The sequence below is a fragment of the Pan paniscus genome, chromosome 11 (genome assembly GCF_029289425.2).
Source record: "Pan paniscus chromosome 11, NHGRI_mPanPan1-v2.0_pri, whole genome shotgun sequence".
In the NCBI taxonomy this organism is placed as follows: domain Eukaryota; kingdom Metazoa; phylum Chordata; class Mammalia; order Primates; family Hominidae; genus Pan; species Pan paniscus.
This window is the reverse complement of record NC_073260.2, coordinates 18,739,077-18,755,850: the sequence shown is the minus strand read 5'-3', so window position 1 is coordinate 18,755,850 and position 16,774 is coordinate 18,739,077. Positions and strand designations below refer to the sequence as shown.

The 16,774-nt window shown below is 41.0% G+C and overlaps 1 protein-coding gene across 1 annotated transcript in view; it reads right to left on the bottom strand.

Annotated features, from left to right (window-relative positions):
- Positions 1-10,664: 10,664 nt before the first annotated feature.
- The window catches only part of MEGF9 (multiple EGF like domains 9), a 113,878-nt gene continuing 107,768 nt past the window's right edge, over positions 10,665-16,774 (bottom strand). Inside the window, exon 6 of the mRNA XM_003833089.6 lies at positions 10,665-15,773. Coding sequence (XP_003833137.2) covers positions 15,322-15,773 — 452 coding nt within the window. The 3' untranslated portion in view covers positions 10,665-15,321. The remainder of the gene's footprint in view (positions 15,774-16,774) is intronic.

The window sequence follows — 16,774 nt, the reverse complement described above, 5'->3', positions numbered from 1 at the left end:
GACAGGGTCTCCCTCTGCCGCCCAGGCTAGAGTGCAATGGTGCAGTCACAGCTCACTGCAGCCTCGACCTCCTGGGCTCCAGCGATCTTCCTGCCTCAGCCTCCCGAGTGGCTGGTACTACAGGCACATGCCACCACACCCAGCCAATTTTAGTATTTTTTGTACAGATAGTATTTCGCCATGTCACCCAGGCTGGTCTCAAACTCCTGGACTCAAGCTACTCTCCAGTCTCAGCCTCCCAAAGTACTAGGATTACAAGCATGAGCCACCATGCCCAGCCAAGATTTGTCTTTCAACAGTTTCTTAGGACTGGAATCATACAGTGCATACTCTTGTGTCTGGCTACTCTGGAGAGCAGGAACTTTTAACTCTATACCCTCTGGTCTCTTATAGTGCCTGGCAGATAATAGGTGTTTAATAAATATTGAGGAAAGAATGAATTAATAAATCTTAACCAGAATTAATTATCTTACTCTGAACACCCTTATCTTCCCACTGAATAGAATACAAGAATTAAAAAGGTCCTCACAGAGAACATTTAACTAAACTTCTTGGATTTACCAGTGGAAAAACTGAGATCCAGATGGATTCAGCGGCCTGCCCAAGTTCACTCTCCAAGTGCATAACAGAGCAAGAATAGACCCAAAATGGGCAGACTCCCAGGCCTGTGCTCTCCTCGCTTCACAATACCAGTTTCCCACCCATTTCCCATAGGCAAATATGGCGTTTCTTCATGGATCCCTGTGCAACCGTAGAATGCCAACAACATGTCACTTTGCTTCTTTCAGCCTCCTGTGGATGCCGTCCTGGCCACAGACCACTCACTGAAAACACAGAAACAGCAGCAATTCAACTTAGGGAGGTGTCTCATTTCATTTAAGTATACCCAAAACCCAAGAGTAGCCTTACTCAAATACTGGGCTGTAGATTGATTTTCTAGTCAGGAAGCAAACCAGCCTGTACCTGATCCAATTATCCACTCACTAGAGATAGAAAAACATTGCATTTTTTGTAAAGTTTTTATTTAAAACCTTTTTTTTTTTTTAGATGGAGTTTCTCTCTTGTCACTCAGGCTGGAGTGCAATGGCACGATCTCGGCTCACTGCAACCTCTGCCTCCCGGGTTCAAGCGATTCTCCTGCCTCAGCCTCCCGGGTAGCTGGGATTACAGGTGCATTATCACCACACCCAGCTCATTTTTGTGTTTTCAGTAGAGACAGGGTTTCACCATCTTGGCCAGGCTGGTCTCGAACTCCTGACCTTGTGATCCACCTGCCTCGGCCTCCCAAAATGCTGGGATTACAGGCATGAGCCACCGCACCCAGCCTAAAGACCTCTTAAATAATAGGGAGAGAGGAAGCGAACTATTCATTATAGACCTTGCATGTGCTGCGATGCTCCACATAAGGTTTTCACTTAACCTCGCTGCAACCCTAAGAGGTCAGCATCAAGACCAGCCTGAGCGACATGGCGAAACCCCACGTTTAGTGATAACTAAAAAGTGATTACTTTTACAGGTAATGGCAACAAGACGAAGAGCCATCTGTTAAGTTGCCCCAGATCCTACAGTTGTGAGGCCTGCACTAGAACCCATATCTCCCTGCTTTTGAAATGGGAGGGTTCCCCAATCCCTCTCGCAGGACATGTGAAGGCAAGAGTGGCTTGCCTGTCACTGCCGCTGCTCAAACCCCCGAGGGAATGGGGAACACACAGACAGGCAGTTGCAGGAGCCCAAGTGGGCATGTGTTACAGTGTGCCCTTTTAGCCCTCCTATCTGTAGACGGCTTGAGTGTTAACCAGCTCAATGGACCCTCTGCCTTTTCATAAGGGCAGAGGGCCAGTGTGATAGCTTTCTGTATTGTGAGCTCTTGCCTAGCATCCTGGAAGAATCGGGTCACACACGGACTTGAAGGATGAATGTGGGGTTTTATTGAGTGGTGGAGGTGGTTTTTAGAGGGATGGATGGGGAGCTGGAAGGGGGAATGGAATAGGAAGATGATATTCCCCTGGAGCCTGCCCATCCAGTGGCCGAACTCCTCTCTGACCACTCCCAGCCAAACTCCTCTGGGCATTCAGATGTTCCTCTTCGTCTCTCTTTCTCTGCTGCATCAGTCCGCAGTTCCTCTGCCTATCTCATCTCCTCCCCTGCTTGTCTGCTTCTGGAGCCTGGAGTTCGGGGTTTATATGGGTACAAGATAGGGGGTGTGGTGGGCAAAAAGACAACTTTTTGGGCACGAAAACAGAAATGCCTGTTCCCACTTAGGGCTGCAGGTCTCCAGGCTTGAGGGTGGGGCCTTTGCCAGGGACCACTCTCTTCTACTCAGTATTTCCCTGTCTCCTGTCCATATCACTTTCAAAGCTGATGCTTTTTGTACCGTAAGCTATTATCTTTTAGAACCAAGAAAAATAGATTTTATGTTGATGTTCCAGTATGCACCTTTTAATTAGACAGTAATACAGGTAAATAATCTATGTTGCTGTTTGTTGGGCAGCTCGTAGCTCAACTGGGTGCCATTTGCTAACTTAGCCTTTAGCCTAGGTTTTCTGGTATGTTTCTGCTTCCTCCTTAGTATACTTAACTGATACTTTAACTCTTAATTCAAAGGTTTAATGATCTCTACCTTTTAATACAAAAAGTTGAGATACAGATTGTAACTAAATAAAATTCTTTACCCAGGACAGTACCTGTTAACATTGAAACCTTTTCATTTTAACTGAAGGAAATTCAAAATGTAACTGTTGCCAAATTCCTTGTTTCCAAATTTAAAGGCCTCTCCATTTCAGACAATTCCACTGGGGATTAATGGCACATTGGAGTCTATACAATTTGCTTAATTACCCTAAAATTATTATCTTGACTAAAGCAGAATCTTAATAGACAACATTAATGTCTTTATCCTTGTCTGGAAGGATCTCATCTCTTTGCAAGAAATAGCTTCTTCAAATGAGGCTGGATAATCCCCCCTAGCCATGGTGATTAAAGATAACAATGGCTCATTTAGAAAATGTTTTGGGGAAATTAAAAAGCTGAGATGAAGCCTGTTGGTTCTGCAGTGAAAGTAAAGGCAGGAAGGGGAGGGCACCAAAAGCATCCATATATTGGACTGTGTTTGCTTCCTACTCAGTCAGCACAGGCCGCAGTGTTTGAGGACATGCAGTCAGGTCTGTGGGCGTGATCTCTCTCTACACCGAAGGAATGAGCTTCATCAGCACCATTCCATCGAAGGGAATTTTGTGCTGTATGTTCCCAGGGTCACTCACAAACATCCCTACTTACAAGTGACTTGATGCTTTCCAAAATAACAGTTTATTGGGATTTTGGGTTAAGTTTGCACTAATTCAAAGCCTGCAGACTGCAGTATACTTACACACCTTTATTGTACTTATGAGTGTAGAAACTGTGATACGGCTGATTCACTTATTCATTTACTAACATATAGTGAGGGGTGTGTGTGTGTGTCTGTGTGTGTATGTGTGTGTGTGAGAGAGAGAGACAGAGCCTCACTCTGTTGCCCAGGCTGGAGTGCAGTGACAAGATCATGACTTACTGCAGCCTGGACCTTCTGGCCTTAGCTGGGCACAGTGGCTCATCCCTATAATCCCAGCAGTTTGGGAGGCCAAGGCAGGAGGATTGCTTGAGCTCAGGAGTTCAAGACCAGCCCTAGCAGCATAGCAAGACTCTGTCTCTAAAAAAAAATAAAAATTATTTGGGTGTACTGGTGTCCACTTATAGTCCATCCACTTGTAGTCCCAGCTACTCAGGAAGCTGAGGCGGGAGGAACACTTGTGCCTGGGAGGTCAAGGCTGCAGTGAGCCAAGGTCACACCATTGCACTCCTGCCTGGGCAACAGAGTGAGACCCTCTCTATAAACAAACAAAAGAAAAAACCTCCTGGGCTAAACGTTTCAATCTTCCAAACATACAGTTGATTCCTCTGGCAACCGGCACCCTCATCTTGAGGGGTTTTTCCAAAGTCACTTCATTAACTCAGGTGTGGTCAACAGGGGCTTATTATAAGTAACAAAAGTTGTTCCTTTCACCTTTATCACCCTGGACCTATTAAAAGAGCCAGGGACAAAAACCAAATATAACATAAGATGCTACTACAGCTCTTATCATTTAGAAACTTGTACAAAAGCTGGGAGCTAGACAAAGACCCAACTATATATTTCTTTTTTTTTTTTTTTTTTTTTTTTTTGAGACAGGGTTTCGCTCTGTTGCCCAGGCTAGAGTGCAGTGGCGCAATCTCAGCTCACTGCAGCCTCCATCTCCTGGGTTCAAATGATTCTCCTGCCTCAGCCTCCCAAGTAGCTGGGATCACAGGCATTCACCACCATGCCAGGCCATTTTTTTTGTATTTTTAGTGGAGACAGGGTTTCGCCATGTTGGGCCATGCTGGTCTCAAACTCCTGACCACAAGTGATCCACCCACCTCGGCCTCCCAAAGTGCTGGGATTACAGGCGTGAGCCACTGTGCCCAGCCTATATTTCTTATTATATCACAATACACAAGAGAGTATCATCATCATCATCATTTTTATCATGAATGAATATTGGATTTTGTCAAATGCCTTTTGTACAGCTATTGAGGTAATCATCATATTATTTTTCTTTCTCAGCCTTTGTGAATTACACTGATTGATTTTTAAATGTTATACCAAACTTACATTTACGTGATAAACCCCAGTTGGTAATGAAGTACTATTTGTGCGTGTGTGTTGTGTGTGTGTGTGTGAGACAGAGTCTTGCTCTGTCACCCAGGCTGGAGTGCAGTGGTGCAACCTCCACCCACTGGGTTCAAGCAATTCTCCTGCCTCAGCCTCCCACATAGCTGGGATTACAGGCATGCGCCACCACGCCTGGCTAATTTTTGTATTTTTTGTAGTAGAGACGGGGTTTTGCCATGTTGGCCAGGCTGGTCTCGAAGTCCTGACCTCAGGTGATCCGCCCGCCTTGGCCTCCCAAAGTGCTAAGATTACAGGCAGGAGCCACCACGCCCAGCCTTGAAGTACTGTTTTTTAAAGTGTATTGTTGTACTTAAATTTGCTTGAATTTTCTTAGAAATGTTTCTCTCTATATTCATGAGAGACATTGGTCTGTTGTTTTCTTGTTATGTCTTCTTTTTTTATTTGGGTAATGCTGGTTTCATAGAATGAGTTGACAAATACTGCTTCTTCTTTAGTTTTTCTGGAAGGGTTTGTGTAGAATTGGTAATATTTCTTTAAATATTTCTAGAGTTCACCAGTGAAGCTATCTGGACCTGGAGTTTTCTCTGTGAAAGGTTTGTTTTTTGTTTATTCGGAGACAGGGTCTCACTGTGTTGCCCAGGATAGAGTGCAGTGGTGCAGCCTCGGCTCACTGCAGCCTCAAAATGCTGGGCTCAAGTGATCCTCCCACCTCAACTTCCCAAATAGCTGGGACTACAGGCATATACCAGCACACATGGCTAATTTTTCTTTTTTTCTTTCTTTTTTTTTTTATACAGACGGGGTCTCACTTTGTTGCCCAGGCTGGCCTCAAACTCCTGGGCTCAAGCAGTCCTCTTGCCTTGGCCTCTCGGTGTGTTGGTATTACAGTGTGAGCCACTACACATAGCCTGTGAAAGGTTTTTAACTATGGGCCAGGTACGGTGTGGCTCATGACTGTAATCCCAACACTTTGGTAGGCCAAGGAGGGCAGATTACGAGGTCAGGAGTTCGAGACCAGCCTGGCAAGCATGGTGAAACCCCGTCTCTACTACAAAAAGTACAAAAATTAGCCAGGCACTGTGGCGCGCACCTGTAATCCTACTACTTGGGAGGCTGAGGCAGGAGAATTGCTTGAACCCAGGAGGCAGAGGTTGCAGGGAGCTGAGATCGCACCATTGCACTCCAGCCTGGGCGACAGAGCAAGACTCCATCTCAAAAATAAATAAATAAATAAACAAATAGTTTTTAACTACAAATTAAATTAAATAAAGGTAACATGGCTACTTAGGTTATCTATTTCTTTTTGAGTGAGCATGCTTTGTGTCTTTGAAGGAATATGGACATTTCACGTAAGTCATCAAATTCGTTGGCATAAACTTCCTTTATTATCCTTTTTTTTAGATGGGGTCTTGCTCTGTTCTGTCACCCAGACTGGAGTGAAGTGGCGCAATCTCGGCTCACTGCAACCTCGGCCACCCAGGTTCAAGCGAATTCTCATTCCTCAGACTCTCGTTTAGCTGGGAGACTACAGGTGCTATGCCTGGCTAATTTTTGTATTTTTTTAGGAGAGTCGGAGTTTCACCATGTTGGCCAGGCTGGTCTCTCAAACTGCTGACCTCAAGTGATCCCCCCACCTCGGTCACCCAACGTGCTGGGATTACAGGCATGAGCCATCATGCCTGGCCCCTTTATTATCCTTTTAATATTTATGGGATGTATAGTGATTTCCCCTCTCTCATTCCTGGTACTGTTTCTGTGTGTGTGTGTGTGTGTTTTCTTAATTTTTCTGATCATCTATCTGTCTGGAAGTCTATAAATTTTATTGAATTTCTCAAAGATCTAGCTTTTAGCTCCGTTTTTTATTTTATGTTTTCTATTTTATTTTTGCTCTTGTCTTTGTTATTTCCTAACTGCATACTTTGGGTTTATTTTGCTCTTCGTTTTCTAGCTTTTTAAGATAGAAGCTTACGTCATTAATTTGAAATCTTTTTTCTAATACAGACATTTAGTACTCCGAGCTTTTCTCTAAATACTGCTTTAGCTGCATTCCACAATTTTGAAATGTTGTTTCATTTTCATTCAGTTCAAAATGCTAATTTTTCTTTTTCTTTTTTTTTTTTTTGAGACAGAGTCTCACTCTGTCACCCAGGCTGGAGTGCAGTGGCATGATCTCGGCTCACTGCAACCTCTGCCTTCCAGGTTCAAGCGATTCTCCTGCCTCAGCCTCCCGAGTAGCTGGGATTGCAGGTGCCTGCCACCACGCCTGGCTAATTTTGGTATTTTTAGTAGAGATGGGGTTTCACCATGTTGGCCAGGCTGGTCTCGAACTCCTTACCTCAAGTGATCTGCCCACCTCGGCCTTCCAAAGTGCTGGGATTACATACTTGGCCTCTATGACTTACTTTTTTTTTGCTCAACATTGTTTTTGTGATTCATCCACATTGATGTATATAGCTGTAATTCATTCATTTTCCACGGCTGCATAAAATTCTGTTCAAAGTATATGGATAGAACACAGTTCTTCTACTGACAGACATTTGGACTGTTTCCAATTATTTTGCTATAATAAATAATGCTGCAGTGAAGAATTTGAAATGCAGCTTCTGGTGCACATATATGAGTTTCTCTAAACTATATACCAGGAGTGAAATTACATGCACATCTTCAAAACAAACCATTTTTCTTCATTTAACTTTGATTCAGTTTTTAATAATTCTCCCTAATCCCTCTTAGTGACTGTATGTTATCTCATCAAGTATATGCACTAAACTACATCTCTATTCTTTTTTTTTTTTTTTTTTTGAGAAGGCGTCTCACTCTGTCTCCCAGGCTGGAGTGCAATGGCACGATCTCGGCTCACTGCAACCTCCACCTCCCAGGTTCAAGCCATTCTGCCTCAGCCTCCCAAGTAGCTGGGATTACAAGTATGCGCCACCAGACCTGGCTAATTTTTGTATTTTTAGTAGAGACGGGGTTTCGCCATGTTGGTCAGGCTAGTCTCGAACTCCTGACCTCAAATGATCCACCCGCCTCAGCCTCCCAAAGTACTGGGATTACAGGTGTGAGCCACCGTGCCAGGCTACATCTCTGTTCTTGAACATCTAGAATTTATTCCCAAGTTTTGAAACTTTATACTCCAGTCTGAAAAAAAATTTTGTGAAGTCTCTGCTTTTTAGGTCATTTCCTTATGAAGATTTCCTAGAAGTGGACTTCCTGAAATAAAGACCAATTTACCAATTGTGCCAATTTGCATTCAGTGGGAGGATTTTGATTGCTGAAAAATGAAGTAATAATCCTTCAATTAGTTGTTTATCCTTTGGGGATCATGTATCTTTTTTTTTTTTTTTTTTTTGGAGACAGAGTCTTGCTCTGTCACCCAGGCTGGAGTGCACTGGCACAAACTTGGCTCACTGCAAACTCCGCCTCCCATGTTCAAGCAATTTTCCTGCCTCAGCCCCCTGAGTAAGTGAGATCACAGGCACCCGCCACCATGCCTGGCTTAATTTTGTATTTTAGTAGAGATGGGGTTTCACCATGTTGGCCAGGCTGGTCTCGAACTCCTGACCTCAGGTGATCCACCCATCTCGGTCTCCCAAAATGCTGGGATTACAGGCATGAGCCACTGTGCCGGGCCGATCATGGATCCTTTTGAGACAATGATTAAAGTATGGGTCTTCTCTCCAGAAAAAAAGAAACACAATTGCATCAATAAACAAAACGGCATGAAATTTCAAGGGTTTCTCAGAACCTCTGAAGCCTATGTAAAATTGACACCTCTCTTGAATAAGAAATATTATCCTATCCACTGAATAGAAGTTTTGTTGCCATACTTCAACAAATAAGTTCACATACCAACTCTTGTATTGTCAACTACCTTTTGTACATAAACCATCACTTACTGAGCACCCACGATGTACCAGCAACATGCCAGATGCCAGAGGCAGAAGAATAAACGCTCCTGATTTCAAGGAATACAGAGTTCACTGGGGAAGGCACAAACTAACAAGTATTTATAATAAAATATATGCAGTAGTAGAAGTATTCATTAGGCAAAATGGAGGTACATATTTAAGAATTGATCAACTTTCCTTTATCAAAGGTTTGCAAAGAATGAATGAGCATTCTCAAGGATATTATAGGTAGGGGAAACAGTACCAGCAAAGGGAGGAAGACATCACATAACCTGGCATATGTAGGAAATTGTATGAGTTTAACATGGTTGAATTGGAATAGTAATTAACGTGGCAAGAGCTGAGACTTTTCCTTCTTTGGGTCAAAGATTGAAAGAACCAATACTGACATATACAATTTCAGCAGTTTATCTGACAACACAAAGGAAACCACAAAAGAAGATTTCCTCCCAAATACTTCTTTTATTACCCAAACCTACTCTTATTACATACAAAGAAAACATTTTGCCTGTTCTCTTTTGCAACTGTTTGAAGTGCAGTGTTCCATTCAACAGACAAGGTTTAAAATCTACTTATTATTAATACAAACAAGCAGCACATTGTAAATTTAACATTGTCTGATGGCTTTCATTTTGTACACGGAAGTACTAGAAAGCCTGTACAATTACTACAATAATTCCTCATAAAATTGCCTTGAAAGACTAACTTATAGGTAAAACTGCAATTTTAACATTGATTTAGATAGAATGTTGATTTTCAGCCTGTCAACACTCCTAATGCTATCATCTCATGAAAAACGTTTTTAATTCAGCTTAATTTTTTTTTTTTTTTTTTTTTTTTTTTGAGACGAAGTCTTGCTCTGTGGCCGAGGCGGGAGTGCAGTGGCGCAATCTCGGCTCACTGCAAGCTCTGCCTCCCGGGTTCACGCCATTCTCCTGCCTCAGCCTCCCGAGTAGCTGGGACTACAGGCGCCCACCACCACACCCGGCTAATTTTTTTGTATTTTTAGTAGAGACGGGGTTTCACCGTGTTAGCCAGGATGGTCTCGATCTCCTGACCTCGTGATCCACCCGCCTCGGCCTCCCAAAGTGCTGGGATTACAAGCGTGAGCCACCGCGCCCGGCCAATTCAGCTTAACTTTTAAAATATAAGTAAGCACACTGTTACTTTGAAGTTACTGACTTAATTATAATGGAGCATGTGGAATTTTTTTAAAACATAGATGTTTTATACTCCTATGGAAAATGAATACAACCAGTTTTGATAATGCAACCTCGCAAATGTCCTTACTTGTTTGTATATATATACTTTCTCTTGAAACTGTAATTTGTTTAGATTTCTGCCATGCTTATTCTTTTCCCTTAATACCCAATTCATATACATCACAGAACCACATGTATAAACATAAGGTGTTATTATAAAGTGATAAAACCTGTTTTCTTGTGTGGCTAGAAAAGAAAAAATAGAGTTTAAAAATTTAAATGTTAACCAACTGAAGTTGAATAAAACAGTTTAAGTTTATAAAGCTCTCAGCACAAAGAAATGCCTGACTTTTTCTTTTTTTTCAAATAAAGGAATCTCTCAGATGGCATCCCATTAAACACCATCTAGCTTTGTCAAAATACAGGTTCTTCAAGAGTAGCTTAAAATATTAAAAGATGTATTCTCATTACAAGTTACTTAATAAACAGGTAGAATATGGTTTCTCTTCAGATTTCTACCAAAGAAAGGAAATTCTTTATATGTGTGACAAAGAAATCCAAAGCGAGCAAGTTTTCTCTATAAAATCCGACGGATGTCAGAGGGAATAGGCAAAAGCACAAACAAAAATATATGTTAATATATTTTCTTCTCAGGTTTTGTTTTCCTCTAAGAGAGGGAATCTTCTTCATGGATTTTTTTCCCCCCAAGTAGAAAACATTCTTTAAATGAACTTAAACAAAATACATGGCCAATAAATGAAGAGTTCAAAGATTTTTATGAAGTGGCCTGAAAATAAATGATCCTTGGCATGTATTTGAAGACATGAAACAACTCTGACCACACAAAAAAGTAAACAACAAATCTACAATAGGTACAAATTATATACATTTATTTTTAATAATTTTAAATAACACTCTTGTATAAATTCTTTCATATATTCAAATCATACACAAATTTAGAAATGCATGATGAAGCCTAGTACAGCATATGTATGAGACACATTTTTTAAGTTTGTGTTAGAATTTTAGTGACATAAATACAAGTTTAATGTTTCAGAAACATTCCCTAATTGCTCGGCCTATAATTTAATGTATTATAGAGTGCTTATGCCTAGCATTACAACTTGACTTTAAATCATTTAGCTTTTGGACTAACTTAGATCTGAAGCCCTGGGCTTACTTTCTAGGGCTGCTGCTGCAGTTATTGCGTATGCATAAGTAACAAGAAAGATTCCCAAATTGCCTTTGAGCAAACATCATTCAACCACTGACATTTTAATGATCCATAACCTTTAGGCCGTTTGATATTATTTGACTTCTTCAGATGTATGAGTGTATTCTTCCTGCCTTTCCCTTTGGCATAGACACTGGCTCAGGGTTAAACAGAAAAATGCACTAACCTTCCCTTACTCCCCTGCACACGCCAAATTTATTTTAGCTCCCAAACTCCTTACTATCAAGAAGAGTATAACAGACCAAAGGTTCTTTGTGGATGAAGCCAGAAATGCTTTTCTTGCTGTAATAGGTTACACTGGGTTGCTTTTTACTTCTCTGAACTTTTTGTCAGAGAGCTTGCCTTGAGACGTGGAAATTCAATTCCTACCCACATAGCCCAAAATATAGGAACCAGGGATGTTCATTGTAAGTGGTGTTATGTTCACCAAGCATCCTAAAAAGTGTAGGACCAAGGTGAATGATCTAATAACCCCGTTCCAATCAAAGCTGTCAAGAGGAAGTATTGTTGCTTTAGTTTTCTACTCCCAAAACGGCACTTAAAGGGCTAAATATCCTGATGGTACTCAGCTGACCAAAATAAACTAGTAGGTCAGTGAGTATTGCTTTAATGGTCAATTTACCTGGGAATACTGGCGCTAGAGAACAGTGATATAATTTGAGGTGTCTACAAATGTTGTCTAAAAAACCTCTCTCCTCTCATCCCATGTTTCCTCTGTTCTCTACTCTTAAAATCTAGGTATCACTGGGAAGAGTAACGCACTAGGCCCACAGGACCTTAGTATTAATATAAATGAGCTTTAGTTTTCAAATGTCGTTTTTTTCTCTATAACTGGAGAAATTCCATTAATAAAAGAACCCTAGGGGATAGAGGGTAGAGGGAGCGAGAGGGGAGTAAGGGAGGACACGGACATACTTAACACTACCTAGGGCACCTAACCATCAGAAATGCATAGGCGCTTACCAAAATGAATTAATGAAGATAAAAGCATCGCTTAATGGCAGTATCTGTAATTTCCAAATAAGATTCACATCAGTGCTATCTTATTTAAAAATAAACACATTTCCAATCCTTACACAAACATTCTCCCAATATTAGGCTTTCTTTTTCTTCCCTTTTTTTGAGACAGAGTCTTGCTCTGTCGCCCAGGCTGGAGTGAAATGGCGCCATCTCGGCTCACTGTAACCTCTGCCTCCCAGGTTCAAGTGATTCTCCTGCCTCAGCCTCCCAAGTAGCTGAGACTACAGGCACGTACACCCGGCTAATTTTTGTGTTTTTAGTAGAGACGGGATTTCGCCATGTTGACCAGGCTAGTCTCGAACTCCTGACCTTGTGATCCACCCGCCTCGGCCTCCCAAAGTGCTGGGATTACAGGCGTGAGCCGCCGCACCTGGCCCAAAATTAGGCTTTCTAAAGGACTGATGGCATCCTGCTGCCAGATGCCACAGTTTATGGGGCCCATGCCTTTAGAGGAAAGAACATTGTGCAGTGCATCCCATGCTAGTTTCCTAGAATGATTTCAGTGGTAGATCACTTTCTGATTGATTTATATTTTAAAGCAAATTATTTCCAGAATCAAAAAGCTAGAGACATTAGAGGATATTATTTAAAACAAATTTTAAGACTTTTTTTCCCATTGAGAAAAATTATAACCATGATCTAGGAGCCATTAACAAGTATTTAAAGGTAAACTTTCTTTGTGATTCAATTTTTCAATACCTTTTAAGGTCTGTTTCAAGGAATTTCTACATGGTCAAAATCCTCTTAGACTCCAACAAACCTCCTTTCTCTCCATTGGTTTAACTTCTGTTTAATAAATGTTCACTTCTCACCACCTTTAATCCTGACCTTTTTTGGGGGGGCAGGGGGGCGGTGTATCTGGGAGAAAGACAGGTATGCCATTTTGCACAATTTCTTAGAATTGTGCAGTCTGTACACACATATGCAGCAACTGCTAGGGAAAGCAAATTTTCCCTCCCTGCTTGGAGAGATGAGTTCACCTTAATGAAGCACAAACTGGCAGTTTTGTTTTCTAATCACTAATACTAACTTCAGATAGTAAATCTTCTTGTGTTCTTTTCACTAAGTGCTTCATAGCTGTATGGCCCTGGATTGCTCCTGATATTTAAAAAAAATTAAAAACATCCACAAGTAGAACTCTTCCTCCCAGCTTTCTTGTGTCCATGGCTAGGCAATTTCTGCATATAGTTGAAAAAACATGTGCTTTTAGAGTTAGAAGCCCTGATTCCAAGCCTAATAATCACACACATTGTATAGCCTTGAACAAGATATTTAGCTCCTCTGTGCCTCAGCCTTTTCATCTATAAAATGGTGACAACAATTACTTCCTCAGGGGGCTATGGTGTGGAAGAGAGGACACACATATGGAAAAGTGCTTTGCAAACTACAAAGGGCTATAGAAAAACTAAATAATTTTCATATAATGTAATATAATGTAACCTCTATTCTTCTGAGCAATGGCCAAATACGCAAAGCACCCTCAGATTACCAGAAGTAGATTATTTGCTTGTACTCCCTCCAGAGCATCATCTCCAAACCCTGAGAACAACTTAGGGGTCTCCTATAAAGGGATGACCAAGTTCTAGGTTTTTCTCTAGGGAAGTTAGGCAAAGGGGTCAGCTTGGATTTCCTAGGTCTAATCTAATAAGAAGTTTTTATTTTTTTTCTAACCACTTCACAGTTCACTGTTCCTCCTAATAAGTTATATTTGACATCTGACCACCTTTCCCACCCACCTTGCTTAACCCAAAATGTCAATATCATAATAAATGAGAGCAACAGTAGTTGGCCTCTAGGAAAAAACTGCATCAAAAAGCAAGAACTAACTAGACACACCCATCTACAAAGCTGCTCATTGACCAGACAGGAAGACAATGGGAGAACTATAGCACTGCAGGGAGATGGCACATACCTCATGGCAAATGAGTGACAGGCTATGTTCACATGTAGGAGATTTTTTATTTGGGGTGAGGGAGGATTATAAATATTTCATAGGCATGAAAACTACAGATCCCAAGTAATATGATGGCTTTTCTCTTGGAACTAAAATATTTCTATCCTTTGGAAGACTATCTTTTACATTCAAGAAAAACATTTTTAATGAGGATATGTTTTATATTAATCTATGTAAAATATATAGGGTGGCTAATGTCTAATTAGATTAATGTTTTTGGAGAATGCATCCTATGTCCCAGCTTAACGATTACTGACTTCAAAATCTATTGCTTGAATCATAGTAAGTCAAAGAGCATATAACTCTACTTTTAGACTGAGAAAGGAAAGAAAGATTAGAAACATTCGACCTCTTATAAATTTCAGCAATGTCCTCAAGAAGGACTAAAAATGACGGATGCTCACCAGAGTCCCAGCTCTAGCAATATTGCCATCTATTTTACAGTATTTTAAGCAATCCCCATATTTTTCTTTTTACAACACCATTAACTGCTGTACAAATAAATTCCAGATGATAAAATATGACGATTTTTTTTTTACAAATAGATACAAATACAACGTCGACCAGATATGCTACATTAACTATGTACACCTTATTTCTCTAGAGGCAGGAATATTCCTTATTTTTAGACAATTTATCATTTACACTGAGACCCTGAGGAGGACCATCAGCCTCCTGCTCCCCAATGCTGCCTTCCTCCCTTAGAAGCTTATCCTGTGCTTTCAACTCATCACTGAGCAAGAATCCTGGGAGGAAAAAACCAAGCCCTTCTGAAGATCTTGGGACTTTTCTACCCCTGTTCTAGAAACGATCAAGATTATTTATTGTGATACAGCCTAGAAACAAGCTTTTCCTCAATGATGTCCTTTTGTATAGTAAAATGAATATAATCCCTGACCCTGTTTTAAAAAAAATGTTTCAGGAATGGAGATGAAGTCTTCCAGCAGTCTTTTCCCCCTCCACATCCATCATCTTGTTACCACTGGCTTGGTGAACGCTTCCCCAGGAGTCTATCTGGAGGTCAAAGTGGTTTTGGGCTGCACTATGGGGTTCAGCCTTTCCATACTCCCATGAGGTTTGGTACAAAAATATACTTTACTTCAAGTCCTAATGACAGTGAACGCTTCAGATCTTCATGGGAAAACTAAGAGCAATAGATAGGCTAAGCGCATTACAAATTTGTACCTGAAAATTTCAGATGCACTATTTGCCTTTGCTTTCTCAGCAAACTCTAGCCAGGCTTTGTCTGGCCCAGGGGCTGACACTGTCTTAGCAAGCACTGTGGTTTAACAATTCAGAACAGTTCTAGCTCCTTAGGCTTTGTAGTTATGTATGGGCGTTGTCAGGGTCAGCTGCCCATTGGGAGCCACTTCATTGCCATCATCTTCCAACAATCCCGAAACATCTGCATTGGGAATGCTGTCATGGTAGCTGCTGAAACTGATATTGTCTTCTTTCAGCTCGATGGTCCAAAAGGGGGCATTGAGTTTCCGGTTTTGGTATTCGCGGTACATATACACAGCCCCCACAAATCCCATTAGCAGCACCACAACAATGATGATGACTGTCAAAATGATGATGTTAAATTGGGTCCATGATACATCAGCTAAAGCTGAAGTGCTGTTTTCAGAAGTGCTTACTGAAAAGATAGTCTGCAGGGTTGTAGGGGTAAAAGTACTATTTATAACAGGGGTGGGCACTGATGTGGTCAAAGAGGCATTGGAAACCAAAATGGTAGAACCTTCAGGTGTTGGAAGAATAACTTCTGAAAATAAAAACAGAGAATGAAATGTAAAAGACAAAATTATCTAGTTTTGAGAAACAATAAAAGAAATACGCATGGGAGTGAATGTTGATGTAGGATGTTGACATGATATTCTGCTTTAAGGTAATGCAAGTTAAAAATAATGGTTAAAGAAATATAGTGATAAGGGTAAGAATCAGGGTCTAGAAAGCTAGATTATTACATCTATGGCTGTTTTCCAATATGTATAATATCTACATTAAAATCTTTGGGCCGGGCGTGGTGGCTCACACCTGTAATCCCAGCACTTTGGGCGGCCGAGGAGGGTGGATCACGAGGTCAGGAGTTCAAGACCAGCCTGGCCAAGATGGTGAAACCTGTCTCTACTGAAAATACAAAAAATTAGCTGGGCGTGGTGGCGGGTGCCTGTAATCCCAGCTACTCGAGAGGCTGAGGCAGAGAACTGTTTGAACCTGGGAGGCGGAGATTGCAGTGAGCTGAGATCATGCCACTGCACTCCAGCCTGGGTAACAGAGCGAGACTCTGTCTCAAAAAAAAAAAAAAAAAATCTTTGGGAAAATACCAGTGTTGGAGTTTTCCATTCTTATTTACTCTTAGATAAAATCATACAAATTCCTGCAAAGGCAGTAAATTTGTCACTACTGAGCTCTAAATCACATAGTTAAAAGTAACAGGGACATATGGCAATCATTTGAACAAAAATAAGTCTAACAAGTCTGATGGCATTTCATAAAGGTAAAATAATTATCTGCAAAGGAGGTGTGGGGAAAACTATACCTCTAGTTATGTCTGAAAAACAAATTTTAAATGTCTGAGGCTGACATCAGCCAAGAGAGAAAACAGCTTTCCTTAATTCCATGTGTAGGAATTCTTCCTTTGTGTAGATTACAGCTACTTTATAATTTAGGTATTATACTTTGTATTTCTAATGGCAGCATAGTTTGGTGGAAGGACTAAAGGCTTTGGAATCAAATAGAAGTGTGTGGCTATAGATAAGTAAA